The sequence below is a fragment of the Cadophora gregata genome (genome assembly GCF_030347475.1).
Source record: "Cadophora gregata isolate MNR1 chromosome Unknown scaffold_15, whole genome shotgun sequence".
NCBI classification, from domain to species: domain Eukaryota; kingdom Fungi; phylum Ascomycota; class Leotiomycetes; order Helotiales; family Ploettnerulaceae; genus Cadophora; species Cadophora gregata.
In genome coordinates, this window is record NW_026695938.1 from 1,131,538 (window position 1) to 1,144,455 (window position 12,918).

The following is a 12,918-nucleotide window of genomic DNA, read 5'->3' on the forward strand; positions in this document are numbered from 1 at the left end:
ACACAGGCAAGCGAGGAGAAATCTCTGGTTTTTCATACTCATACATATCTGTTTCCAATAGCTCAGACATTTCAGAAAGTACTGAGAGATATTTCTTGACAGTCGCAGTCGAACCCTTGCATTGCTTTCATGGGCATTGGGGGGGAAGCACCCTCTCGAGCAATCTCGAAGTTTTACCGGGCTTCTTTGCTTCAACGCCGCAGTCTCTTGGCTCGGCGCTAAAGGGAAGCTAGTGCGGGAAAAAAGCCCCTCCACAAAACCCCTCGAAGCTTCAACCACCACTTTTCTCCCGTCTCTCATTCCCCTCTCTCTCTCTCTTTCTCTCACTCATCACAATTCGAAGAATCCAATCAGGTTTGTAGTTCTTTGCTTTCCATCGAATCGATGCCCTTGAGGACCAAAACTAACTCATCTTCTTGTCTGCAGAGTCTTCAAACACTCGACCCCAAACTTGACCTACATTCCCTCACCGCAACACCCATCCGTACAAACAACATGTCTGCACCAGCCTCCAAGTTCAAGGTCGCAGACCTTAGTCTTGCTGCTTTCGGCCGCAAGGAGATCGACCTCGCCGAGAATGAGATGCCTGGTTTGATGGCTACCCGTGAGAAGTACAATGCCGATCAACCATTGAAGGGTGCCCGCATTGCTGGATGTCTGCATATGACCATCCAGACTGCTGTCTTGATCGAAACTCTTACTGCCCTTGGAGCTGAAGTCACATGGTCATCCTGCAACATCTTCTCTACCCGTACGAAGCGTTGATCCAATAAGCTGCTATTCCTACTGACCGTTCACAGAGGACCACGCTGCTGCTGCCATCGCCGCCGCTGGTGTCCCGGTCTTCGCCTGGAAGGGAGAGACCGAGGAGGAATACGAGTGGTGCTTGGAGCAGCAACTTGTTGCATTCAAGGATGGCAAGTCATTGAACTTGATTCTCGATGACGGTGGAGATCTTACTGCTCTCGTCCATAAGAAGTATCCCGAGATGCTGAAGGGCTGCTACGGTGTTTCCGAGGAGACCACCACCGGTGTTCACCACTTGTACAAGATGTTGAAGAACAACACTCTCCTTGTCCCAGCCGTCAACGTCAACGACTCTGTCACAAAGTCCAAGTTTGACAACTTGTATGGTTGCCGTGAGTCATTGATTGATGGTATCAAGCGTGCCACCGATGTCATGATTGCTGGCAAGATCGCTGTTGTTGCTGGTTTCGGTGATGTCGGAAAGGGATGCGCCATGGCTCTTCACGGAATGGGAGCTCGTGTCCTTGTTACTGAGGTCGATCCTATCAACGCACTCCAAGCTGCCGTTTCTGGTTACCAAGTTATTACGATGGAGAAGGCTGCAAGCGTTGGACAGATTTTCGTTACCACTACGGGATGCCGAGACATCTTGGTTGGTGAGCACTTCGAGAAGATGCCCAATGACGCCATCGTCTGCAGTAAGTCATTCAAGTAATGTTTCTGCTCAAAGCTAACACATAGAGACATTGGTCACTTCGATATCGAAATTGACGTTGCTTGGTTGAAGAAGAACGCTGCTAGCGTCCAGAATATCAAGCCCCAAGTCGACCGTTACCTCATGAAAAACGGCCGCCACATCATCCTTCTCGCCGAGGGACGTCTCGTCAACCTGGGATGTGCCACTGGCCATTCATCTTTCGTCATGTCCTGTTCTTTCACCAACCAAGTTCTCGCCCAAATCTTGCTATTCAAGTCTGAGGATGAGGCTTTCGGAAAGAAGTATGTTGAGTTCGGCAAGACTCAAAAGCTCGCCGTTGGTGTATACGTCTTGCCAAAGATCTTGGACGAGACTGTTGCTAAGCTACACTTGGATCATGTCAACGCTGAGCTCTCCAGGTTGACCCCAGTCCAAGCTGAGTACCTTGGTCTCGAGGTCGAGGGACCATACAAGCCTGAGTTGTAAGCAACTTCAACCCGATATGTTACTTTTTCCACTAATCATTCGTTTAGGTACCGTTATTAGACTTCTTTCTATTTTGGCTTATAGGTTTTTTTTTTGTGTAAGGCGATACTGGGACGAAACCTTCAACACGACTAATGATGGTATGATCTGGGGAAAAACATTTGTCCTTCAACGGCATTTACAAGGTCTCTTTGGGAAAAGTTTCAACAATGGGTTTTTTTCAGCATGGCGTTACTTGGCTCTTCAACCACGGTCAAGTAGAAAGTCGGTCTTTTGCTTAGACTTGAAAGACATACATCTTTCTCTTGAAATGCAGACGCTGATCGATCGGCATGAAAGTACACATTGGCTGTTTCCCATACAGTGACTAGCGAACGTTTTCCGGTCCTTTGTCTCATGAGTACAGAGAAGTGACGTGATTCTCGCACTAACGCCGCCTAATAGGTCTTGATTGCCATCTGATGTCGGTAGGAAATTTGGCCGAGACTACCATGGCAATAAGATGACTTCCTTTCCAGGCTAAGACCAAGATATCACTTCGCAACTTTACCTCTGTGATTTATTCAGAGGCATCCTGTCTCTTTCAGCCTTCGTTTGGCAAATGATAGTCTCGTGCACCGAGTTTAGCCCTGATATTCTCACGGCTCTCCCACGCTCTCATATGCTGACAAACCCGAAAATATTAATCAAGTCCACCACTATGATGACAACATTCCAATGATGAAGACCTGCCCGTTCCCGTTCAACGTACGGTACCAATTGACGGTTTCATAGGCTATGTTCACCAATAGAACTATTTTTTGTCGTACAGGCACGCAATTGCAAGGTTTTAATCCGCTAAATCCATCTGTGTCTCCTCGCCTACATTTATCCATGACATTGTGAAATGAAATGGAGAAGAGTTCCTCCGATTCTTGTTTTAGCCTCGGTTTATCTTGAAAGCTAGGATGTCGATTCCAAGTTCATGAACGGGGACGGGTGAACAACGGAAGTGATCTCACGTCCGTCGTTCTTTCTTGCTCACGGATCCAAAGTGTACTTATGTATAACCCTCAAATCACCTCAGTTGTGACATAGTATGAAGATCGGACAAGATGAAAACTCAAATCGCCCTCGCACTCACTGAGATTGCTAAGCCTCTCACCAGAATCACAGTTCCAATTCCTGAGCCCAAGGAACACCAGCTACTCATCAAGGTCTCATTTGTTGGCAGTAAGTATCGCATTATACACAAGCCAATGCTTTGTAACAGAGACCAGTAACGCCCCTTGATCAAAAGCTCCGCGACTACAATATCTTTAACATCAGCAGCAACCTCCCCGCCATTCTGGCTCTCGATCTTGTCGGCGAGGTGGTAAAGGCTGGATCCGACGCCTCCAATTTCCCAGCGAGATCGAAGGTCTTCTCGCAGGCTTTATTCAGTATCTCCAACAATCTTTCCGGGGGTCTCCAACAATACACGCTTCATGACGAGCGGTTTACGGTTCTTGTCCCGAAGAACATCTCTGAGGCTGATGTGGCAATACTCCCAATAAATGTCTTCACTTCAGCTACGGCGCTTTTCACTGGCGAAGGGCTCAATGGTGGCTTCGGATTCCGTTCCCAGGAACAGGTGAATCGAAAACTTTTGACTACAAGTCCATTGCCGTGGTTATTATTGGCGGTGGAACTGCCTGTGGCAAGTTCGCTGTTCAGTTTGGTCGGATCGCCGGTAATGAAAGAATTATTGTTACGGCTTCCTTGGAATCTGCTAAGGAGCTACGGCGCAACCCATATCCTTGACCGCAAGGCATCTAACCTCGCTGATCCAACCAAAAAACTCGTTGGAGACGATCTAGTGTATCTATACGATACATTTAATAGAGGCGATCACACAGTCGGTGTCTCTCTGCTTTCGAACACCAAGAAAAGAACTTTGCTGCACTTGGCTCCTGGTCGACTCGATGAAAGTGCTGCGTCGGAGAAGAAAGCAGGTTTTGAGCAGAAACAATTGAGTGGAGCATCGACACCCACCCAGATCTTGCGGTCCGCTTTTGGAAGGTGTTCCCAGAGTGGGTTGAGAAGGGAGTGGTCATAGTGCTCCGGCCATACAAAGTAATCGAGGGTTTAGATGCGGACGACACCAATGCTGCCTTGGATGGTCATCAATATGGAGTCTTCGATAGGTGGAATGCAATAGTATCAATTCAAGTTGTCACGTTGGTCGTAGTCTGGATTTTGAGCGGGCGAAATGATGCCGGCGATGAAGCGAACATGTGAAGCGTGAGAGTAGGTTTTGAAGCTTTCAAAGATGAGTCGAAAGCAACCAAAAAGCAGAAAGGAACAAGCTCAATACCACTCAGGCATCATGATAGTCAAGCATGTGCTCTCTTATCGTGCCGCCTCATCTCTTCGTCTGCACTTTGATGTTGCCACTTGAACTTTGACAGAAACAAGGTATTCGAATAACTGAGAGCAGGGCAGGTGGTCCCAGGCACATTTTCGACGATTAGACAGAAGAGGTCAGAGAGATTGTCATAGGGCCGTATCAGAGAGTCGTGTAACATCTTTTCAGAGTTATCTGAAGAATTTGGATTATGAAGGCAGTGATATATTTGCAGAAGCAGGCTGAGAGTTCAAGAATCTCGACTAGAGGTTGATCGTTGTGCAGAGACCGAAGTCGAGGCCCAAAGGGTATTGGTAGGTATCCAGGAAGATTTAGTGATGGTCACATTTTGATATTGGAGAAAAGCAGAATCAAGAGACATTGTATGTGCTTGATAGGAAAGAAGAAAGGAGAGGGTTGATTCAAATCAGACGAGAGGACTAACACTAAGATTTTAGGAGAAGGCTGAAGATCCACGAACCTGTCTTAACACTGTGCCAAACTTTCTCTCTATACGAAGCATTTACTCGTGTAAGGTAAATGTGGTATCAACACAGAGACGAGACCAGAGACAGACTTATGAACATAACAGTGGAACAGAGGTCGTAATCACGTGCAGACCATTTCCCTCTCCCTTTCGGAACATGCGAGGCTGGATGGCGAGGCTTCCACGGGTGATGGAACACCCTCCATTTCCACCACGAAGACATACTCCCACCCCAGAACAGGCGCACTCAAACACTAAAATGGAAGGCCTCAGTAACAGCCACCCGCTAGTCTGGATCGATTGCGAGGTCTGTCCACTAAGCTGCCCTCAGTCGCATGCAATCACTAACTTGCGCTCCATAAGATGACCGGACTGGACATCGAAAAAGACGTTATAATCGAGATATTCTGCATAATAACAAACGGGAACTTAGAGGTGATTGACGAGAAGGGATGGGGGGCAGTAATACACCAGTCGAAGGAGACGATGGACAGAATGGTACACCTACCTGCTCTATTTTCAGTTCCGGACCTGGCCAACAACTAACTCTAAGCAACACAGGACGAATGGTGTACTCGAACTCACGGGGAGAGCGGTCTGACCGCAGCGGTCCTCGCATCCCAAACGACTCCTGAACAAGCAGCGACCGACCTCCTCGAATACATCAAAAAGTTCGTGCCGGAGCGCCAGCGCGCCCTCCTATCAGGAAACTCGATACATGCCGACAAGGCGTTCCTCCGTCAAGAGCCCTACAAGAAAGTCATCGACCACCTCCATTATAGATTGTTCGATGTTAGTACCATGAAGGAGGCTCTGAAGCGCTGGGGGTCTTTGGACACTCTTCTGGGAGTTCCTCAGAAGAACAATGCACATACTGCGAAGCAAGATATACTAGAAAGTATTGCGGAGGCTAGATATTATAAAGAGGTCGTGTTCCAGGGAAAGAAGTGAGGCTAGAGACATGTCAGAGGATCACCTTGTCGGGAGTATCGTCTGAAGAGGCCCCAACAGCAGCGCTTGTTGCCTCAGAGCCAGAGCTGTGTGCGAAGGAAGACGTAGGAACATTGCACTGCAGCCTCTCTTCTCGTCCAAGCAGAAAGGCGACAATGCACTCTCAAGAAGTGGCCGTCCATCTCGAATGCTGTTCCATCATGCGAATACTGTACTGCGCTCGTTGAAATAGTCGTTGTTTCTGCTTGCTTGCTTGCTGCTCTCAATACTGTAGTGGTTGATTGGTGGTTCCGAGACCCATGCCCTCCTTGGTTGTCCGGATTGGCTTTCAGGTTAGTGACGTTCCCGTCGGGTTGAGTTGACGCCCAGCGCTGCCCCTCCCTCTGTCGAACGCCAGAGCCTTGTTCGCCCTACCGACTACCTAGAGCTAGGTCACCCACAACCTGCTTCTCCTCCCCTCCCCCCCCCCCTCCTCCCCCCTCCTCCTCCTCTCCATCATCCATTCCACCACACCCGATTACCCGATTGCCCTCAATTCCTCATCCTGTGTATACAATCCACAACACAGACATGAGTGTGCAGGAAGTCAGCTTCAAGTCCTTCACGGACCAAAAGCCTGGAACGTGAGAAGCAACCCACCCCCGCTCTCTTGCCATGCCCATGCCCATGCCCATGCCCATACCCGTACCCCGCCTCATAGCTAACAGCCAAGCAGATCAGGCCTGCGAAAAAAGGTCGTTGTCTTCCAACAACCTCACTACAGCGAATCGTTCGTTACTAGCATTCTGTTATCCATCCCAGAAGGTGTCGAGGGTAGCTTCCTGGTCATTGGTGGTGATGGACGATACTGGAATCCTGAGGTGGTGCAATTGATCGCGAAGATTGGGGCTGCCTATGGTGTGAAAAAGCTTTTGATCGGACAAGGCGGTATTCTGAGCACACCTGCCGCCAGTCATATCATTCGTAAGCGTAAAGCTACTGGTGGTATCTTATTGACTGCTAGTCACAATGCTGGAGGTAAACTAGTCGCATATTTGGATGATGAAGCTCTGCTAAAATGCCAACCAGGTCCTAAGAATGATTTCGGTATCAAGTACAACCTTGCGAACGGTGGGCCAGCTCCCGAATCTGTTACGAATAAGATCTTCTCAACGTCGAAGACCCTCACATCATATAAGATCGCAGATATTCCAGATGTTGATATCAACACCATTGGCAAGACAACATACGGACCTTTAGAGGTGGAGATCATTGACTCGTGCGCGGATTATACAGAGATGCTGAAGAGCATCTTTGACTTTCCCTTGATCAAGAAATTCTTTGAATCACACAACGACTTCAAGGTCCTATTCGACGCTCTTAGTGGGGTTACAGGTCCATACGGGAAGGCAATCTTCGAGCAGGAATTTGGATTGTCCAGTGCCAGCACGCAAAACTGCATTCCATCGCCAGATTTCAATGGTGGCCACCCAGATCCCAACCTTACCTACGCTCACTCGCTGGTCGAGGCTGTTGATAAGGGCAAGATTCACTTTGGAGCTGCTAGCGATGGAGATGGAGATCGTAACATGATCTACGGTGCCAATGCATTTGTTTCTCCTGGAGATAGCTTGGCAATCATTGCTCACCACGCTCAACTCATTCCATACTTCAAAAAGCAAGGTGTCTACGGCTTAGCCCGTAGTATGCCAACTTCAGGAGCCGTTGATCTTGTTGCCAAAGCTCAAGGATTGAACTGCTACGAGGTTCCCACCGGTTGGAAATTTTTCTGCGCACTTTTCGACGCCGACAAGCTGTCAATTTGTGGTGAGGAGTCTTTCGGAACTGGTAGTAACCATATACGCGAGAAAGATGGACTTTGGGCTGTTGTTGCCTGGCTAAACATCATAGCTGGTATTGGAGAGGCCAACCCAGAAATTACTCCAAGCATCTCCAAGATCCAGCATGACTTCTGGAGCATTTATGGTCGAACTTTCTTCACGAGATACGACTATGAGAACGTCAGCAGCGAGGGTGCCGCCCAAGTTGTCAAAGATTTGACTGCCAAGATTGAGGATACGTCGTTCATCGGCTCAAAAATTGGCGGTATGTGCTGTCGTGTTTAATTGCTGGAACAAATGCTAACAAACCACAGACCGCACAGTTGCCGATGCTGGAGACTTCTCTTACACCGATCTCGATGGTAGTGTCTCTCCCAACCAGGGTCTTTACGTCAAATTCTCTGATGGCTCCCGAATTGTTGTTCGACTCTCAGGGACGGGTAGCTCAGGCGCGACAATTCGCTTGTACATCGAGAAGCATACTAGTGACGCCAAGACATACGGTCAGGATGCTCAGGAATTCCTGAAGCCGGATATCCAATTCTCTACGGACCTTTTGAAGTTCCAGGAGCACATTGGACGAACCGAGCCTGATGTGAAGACGTAGATCATCAAACGTGTTTACCGATTTTGGAGGGTATGGAATCGAGAAACCGCCGGTGGTGGTGAATGAGAGCATAATTACGAATGCTTATACCTAGCCTGAATACAGAAACAGTGATTCGTATAACCATTATTGTTGCATGGTATTATATCGTGTATTTTGGCGCTTCATGATCGGGTGATCAGTTCTTATAGCACATATTCGTAAACCGGGTAGTCCTCGCACATGTAAGTCGGCATCACAGCGCTCCATCTCGAAGGCCAACTCGTCAATAAGCGCTGCGGCCATCTTCATCACGAGAATTACGTCGACACGGAAACGTCCGGAGCGCGGAAAAGAGCTTTGTGAACGGAAAAGAGCTGTTGTGAATAGCCGAGCAGGCTGGAAGATCATGTCGTGTTTATTGCTCGAACTGACGCGTTACAATTGTTAGGTTATGATGCAACGATGTCTTCGATCAAAGCCGCAATCGCTGTTGGTGCACATGTAATATTTCAGGAGGTTGCCATAGATTAAAAGGTCGGGCAAAGAGGCCGCAAAGAGCTGTCACCAACGGCCATGCTGCTGAATATGGTTGGTGGAGCCGTGACACCGGACAACACGGTTTGCCGATTTACGAGACTTGTATTCAAAGTCATCATCTGTCCTCTGTAATGGTACCTGCCTGCCTATGTAGTGTCTACCGAGTAGTCACCGCCGCAGCCGAGGACAAGAGGTATCGAAGGTCGTGGGTGAGCCCAAGATCCGCCGATTAATGGAGTAATCTTGTCGCTGGTAGGAAACTGTTTTCAATGGTGCACGAGGTAACACCAGGCGATAAAGAATTGACAGATTCTCATAACTGTGTTTTGAAAAGGGGCCTACTGGGAAATCAAGGGGGTATTGCTGTCCTACTGTCCAGTCCGAATCCCACGCCATCCGGGAAGTCTGCTAGGAAATTAGGACCAGCTGCCCACTGCCAATCTGGAAAACCTGTTGAATAAAACTCTATATCTGACAAATTTGGGTCGAGGATGGTTTCCGAAACAGCCGTGTCTGCAGATCGAGGCTCGCCTTCCTCGGAGTATATATTCGGTTTGCCATCAAACTCTGCACGCCACCACCAGAAGCACTCGAACACAATACCAACAGACTACTCTTCATCAGCGGGACTTGGATCTCATGATTTTAATGCTCGAGCTTACCAGTCTACATCGTGTTCTCATGCGAAGGCTGTCTTCTGTCCCGTCCCTCCTTTTGAATATCAAATTGCTGGACCAGAGCTGTGTTAGAATGAGCGCACATCTGGAGTCCACATCCCCGTTCTGTAAGGATCGCTTCTTCGAAAGGTGAATGGCAGAGAAATAGGACGATTCTCCGCCCACTAGATCGACGCGGTGAACAAGGTTGCTTCGGTATATTTTCAAGATGGCACAAGCAGCTAAAAGTGTCATTCGTATGCTGTATTGACTACAGTAGCGAAAAATCCTGGGTTCTATCAAGGACTGTCGCGCGATCTAGAATACATCTTGCCAGTGTATACAGCTCAATAAATCCGAGGGCTTCAGTGAGCTCGGCTTTAGCAAAAAAGTGGAATGCGCGTATATTCAACCTCGCGCACTCGAGTGCAAATTCATCTTGATGCCATGATCTTAGCTTGCGAGCCGTATAGACAGGTTCAGGACCACATACCAAGTTCGTTGGAGCATTGTGATCTGTGCTCCAGGACGCGAGTGTCAAACATCTCAATTAATGATTGAAGTGCGGAGCACTCGTTCGCGGTTTGAGGCGTCAAGAAATTCCGGACAAGTGTCTTGAATGCTTCCATTTGTACGTCATGGATCTCTCGCAGAAAACGTAGATTGGGAGGGAGCTTCGAGATGACAGAAGCACTTTCGGAGTCCGAATCGAAGTGATCAAACACAGTGAAGGGTGGCAGACCATCAGAAAGACTAGTTCTGCGACGTTTAGCACAGTAGTCAAAATTCCAGCTTTCGAAAGCTACCTTTGACATATGATGAGACAGTGAGACCACAACCTAGATCGAAATTCACGCTGTTCTACATTCGGTAACAGTCGTGTTCGAGAAAATCCTGCCCATTGCCGTAAGTGTGGAGGCCATTCTGAGTCGCCAGAAGCAAAGCAGCGTCCCCAAATATGTGCGAGAGTTCTTTCGTTACAGATTCAACAGGTGGTGGTCACATGCAGAGGATAAGAAGCCCGATGATGGTTTGAAGCGGATATTCGTGAGGAAACAAGGAAGACATTGCAAGACTTGCTACACGCCCAACCAAGAGCTCCAAAATCGTTGGGTTCTGGTACTTTCTCGCGCCTGTCGTCACGATTGTCCAAAACAGAAATGGAGACTCCTCGTAGCACATATTTGGTATCAAGACCTCGTCAAGAACAGTCAGATTGGAGGAGTAGTGTCGGACAAACCTGACAGTGTCAGCATGTGGTTGGACCAGGTAGCTGTTACCGATAGAAGGTGACCAGTATGCTACCAGTGCCTTGATTCTTACAAAGAAAAACACTCGTCAATTGTTTTCGAGTCAATCAGCTTGCCATCCAGTGATCGTGGCTGTGTCTCCGGTAGCTTGATAGGTGATAGCGGACTCTGCAGCTGGAAGTGTGATACATGTGAGTGAGTAAGAGGACTCTCTCCTTGTCCCGGCGGGACAGGTTGCGACAATACTGAAGACTCTGGGTTCAATACACTCTTATCAGGACCAGGCGTCATGTAATTGCTGGGGTCGTTGGAAAATGTCGTGGCGGAAGCATAGCCTTGGACCTGCTCTTTCAATCGGTTGATTTCCGTTTGAAGCATGGCTTTTCTACAATACTGTGAGCAATGGCAGTTGGCAGCTATGCGGCACATGATATCTACGTCTGCTTCTTCCTTCGGTAGAAGCTTTCGCTGACTTCACAGTGGATATCTTTTCGGCGGCAGCGGCTGCATGGTTGGGAATAATCCTCTGAAGCATCACAGCGTAACTGGACATGCACATTGTAGAACGTCGTCAGACCAGGAAACCCCCATCCTACGGGGAAGGGCAGGACAAGGCAATCTCGTACCTTCTGTTGTCTACACTGGGTACAAGCTTGGTTCTTGCGTCTCCCAGTGTTCTCCATGCCGTTGAACTCTGGGGACTTGGGGCAACAGACGGGGAGGGTGAACCGAACCGAGCCGAACGCGAAGGACACTGCTGGAAAGGCTTGAGAGGACCGCAGAGACTCTTTGTTTTGCAGGAAAGCCGTGAATGGAATGAAACACAATGAAGAAGGGACCTTTCCTAGATACTCCCCTAGAACCAAGCGACAATGATAAGGAGATAGATAGAGAGGCCCAGTGGAGGTTGAGGCAGAGCGAGGAGAGGTGACCCAGGCCAAGACAAGATAGGACGTATCCTCGAGCCTTACTTTACGTACAACACCTTTCCAGATTTAGGTTAGAGAACTCTCTCTCTCTCTCTCTCTCTCTCTCTCTCTCTCTCTCTCTCTCTCTCTCTCTCTCTCCTCCTCCTCTCTGATGCGTGTTGCTTTCTCCTTGTGATTCGGGTCTGTCTCTTTGACTTTTGTGTCTGTGTGCGTAATCATTTGTGTTGTCTTTATATTTATACTTGTATTTGTACGCCAAGGCACAGCCAGCTGGAGATTATTAGTTGCCGTCTGCCGTTGCCAGGCATATCTCTAGAACAGGGCCCTCACATCTCATAGTCCCCACCGGTCTGTTGCAGAAGCAGATATGAGTGTTTCCTGTGACTCCCTTATGCATCTGTTCTTTGCGAGCGGGGGCCTTTTGGATCTGGAACTTTAGGTTACGCCAGGTGTAGCACTTGATAGACTATATCGATACCGCCACAGACAACTTTGGGAGTCAAGTGCCATTCTTTAGCATCAACCCGACTTTGTAGTCTTACAAGCAGCCCGAATTTCGGTGACCGTCTCCTCAAACCAATCACGTGTTGCCGCCTCTCTTGCAAGGAACCCTTCCTCATGCATCGTCATATGGAGCCATCAACTGATTGTTCTCAACCCCACACGGAAACTCACTCTCGCCAAGGTGGGTTGTATGCGCCCATGGCTTCAAAAAATTCTCCTTTCGAATCGTCTTCGCAAAGCAAGAACTCCATTTATTTCTTGGAAACTCCGTCACGACATTCCTGATGGTTTCCTCATGGACAAGCGTTGGATTCATCCCCATATTATCAAAGACAGTGGCCAGCTGGATCAGTGCTCCAAGTCTGGTAATTGTTCCGGTATCGCCTAAGTCTTGGTGTCTAATAACTGCCTCTACCACGTTCTCAGCTTGCTCAATTGGTGCGGAGAGATGCTTCAGAAGATCAAGAGCAATCAGACCGCCATAAAACTCGAACGACATTAGAGTCGCAGTAATATTCCTGTCCGTCGTTCCGATGTCGTGAAGAAGGCACGTAAGAAAGTACGTCTCATTGAAATTCGAAGTTGACCAAGCCGGAAATGCCTGTCGAACAATGGCTTGTCCTATTTTGGTTGCTGCTGTTAATAAACTTTTCGTCAGGTGAATTGAGGACACTTACCATAGTAGAATACTCGCATACTGTGATTGTATGTCTCGGTAGACAGCTCTGTCTTTGCGAAGTCATGGACTGCCTTTGCCAAATGTGAGTTTGGAAGCGAAACTGACGAAACTGAAATTGGCTGTGGAGCTTGAGCAGATCTTTGCGATTGTTTAAGAAGTGTAGACATTCTGCGCGGTACAGCCGTCCAGCCGAATTCTTGTATTGCTGGGTTACTCATTAT

The 12,918-nt window shown here is 48.3% G+C and overlaps 6 protein-coding genes across 7 annotated transcripts; 4 read left to right on the forward strand and 2 right to left on the reverse strand.

The window, feature by feature from the left end:
* Positions 1-311: 311 nt before the first annotated feature.
* Positions 312-2,275, forward strand: SAH1 (S-adenosyl-L-homocysteine hydrolase). Of its 2 annotated transcripts, none has more exons than XM_058498377.1 (4): positions 312-751; positions 801-1,445; positions 1,491-1,926; positions 1,978-2,275. In XM_058498377.1, the coding sequence occupies exons 1-4, from the start codon at positions 385-387 to the stop codon at positions 1,988-1,990; spliced, it is 1,461 nt and encodes a 486-aa protein (XP_058351891.1). In that variant the 5' UTR covers positions 312-384; the 3' UTR covers positions 1,991-2,275. The 2 variants fall into 2 exon arrangements, with proteins under 2 accessions (XP_058351891.1, XP_058351890.1); XM_058498376.1 differs by having other exon boundaries at positions 312-354; positions 427-751; positions 1,491-2,275.
* A 749-nt stretch (positions 2,276-3,024) lies between these two features.
* Positions 3,025-4,007, forward strand: ONS95_004989 (uncharacterized protein; the record flags this gene model as incomplete). Its single annotated transcript, XM_058498378.1, has 2 exons — positions 3,025-3,142; positions 3,190-4,007. The coding sequence occupies 2 exons, from the start codon at positions 3,025-3,027 to the stop codon at positions 4,005-4,007; spliced, it is 936 nt and encodes a 311-aa protein (XP_058351892.1).
* Positions 4,008-5,041: 1,034 nt separating this feature from the next.
* On the forward strand, positions 5,042-5,733 carry ONS95_004990 (uncharacterized protein; the record flags this gene model as incomplete). Its single annotated transcript, XM_058498379.1, has 3 exons — positions 5,042-5,089; positions 5,146-5,280; positions 5,344-5,733. 3 exons carry the CDS (start codon positions 5,042-5,044, stop codon positions 5,731-5,733), a joined length of 573 nt encoding a protein of 190 aa, XP_058351893.1.
* A 570-nt stretch (positions 5,734-6,303) lies between these two features.
* Positions 6,304-8,160, forward strand: PGM2 (Phosphoglucomutase-2; the record flags this gene model as incomplete). The annotated part of the gene is made up of 4 exons (XM_058498380.1): positions 6,304-6,356; positions 6,449-6,750; positions 6,802-7,818; positions 7,868-8,160. The coding sequence occupies 4 exons, from the start codon at positions 6,304-6,306 to the stop codon at positions 8,158-8,160; spliced, it is 1,665 nt and encodes a 554-aa protein (XP_058351894.1).
* Positions 8,161-10,334: 2,174 nt separating this feature from the next.
* Positions 10,335-10,963, reverse strand: ONS95_004992 (uncharacterized protein; the record flags this gene model as incomplete). Its single annotated transcript, XM_058498381.1, has 2 exons — positions 10,335-10,575; positions 10,659-10,963. 2 exons carry the CDS (start codon positions 10,961-10,963, stop codon positions 10,335-10,337), a joined length of 546 nt encoding a protein of 181 aa, XP_058351895.1.
* Positions 10,964-12,130: 1,167 nt separating this feature from the next.
* Positions 12,131-12,915, reverse strand: ONS95_004993 (uncharacterized protein; the record flags this gene model as incomplete). The annotated part of the gene is made up of 2 exons (XM_058498382.1): positions 12,131-12,639; positions 12,696-12,915. 2 exons carry the CDS (start codon positions 12,913-12,915, stop codon positions 12,131-12,133), a joined length of 729 nt encoding a protein of 242 aa, XP_058351896.1.
* Positions 12,916-12,918: the final 3 nt, after the last annotated feature.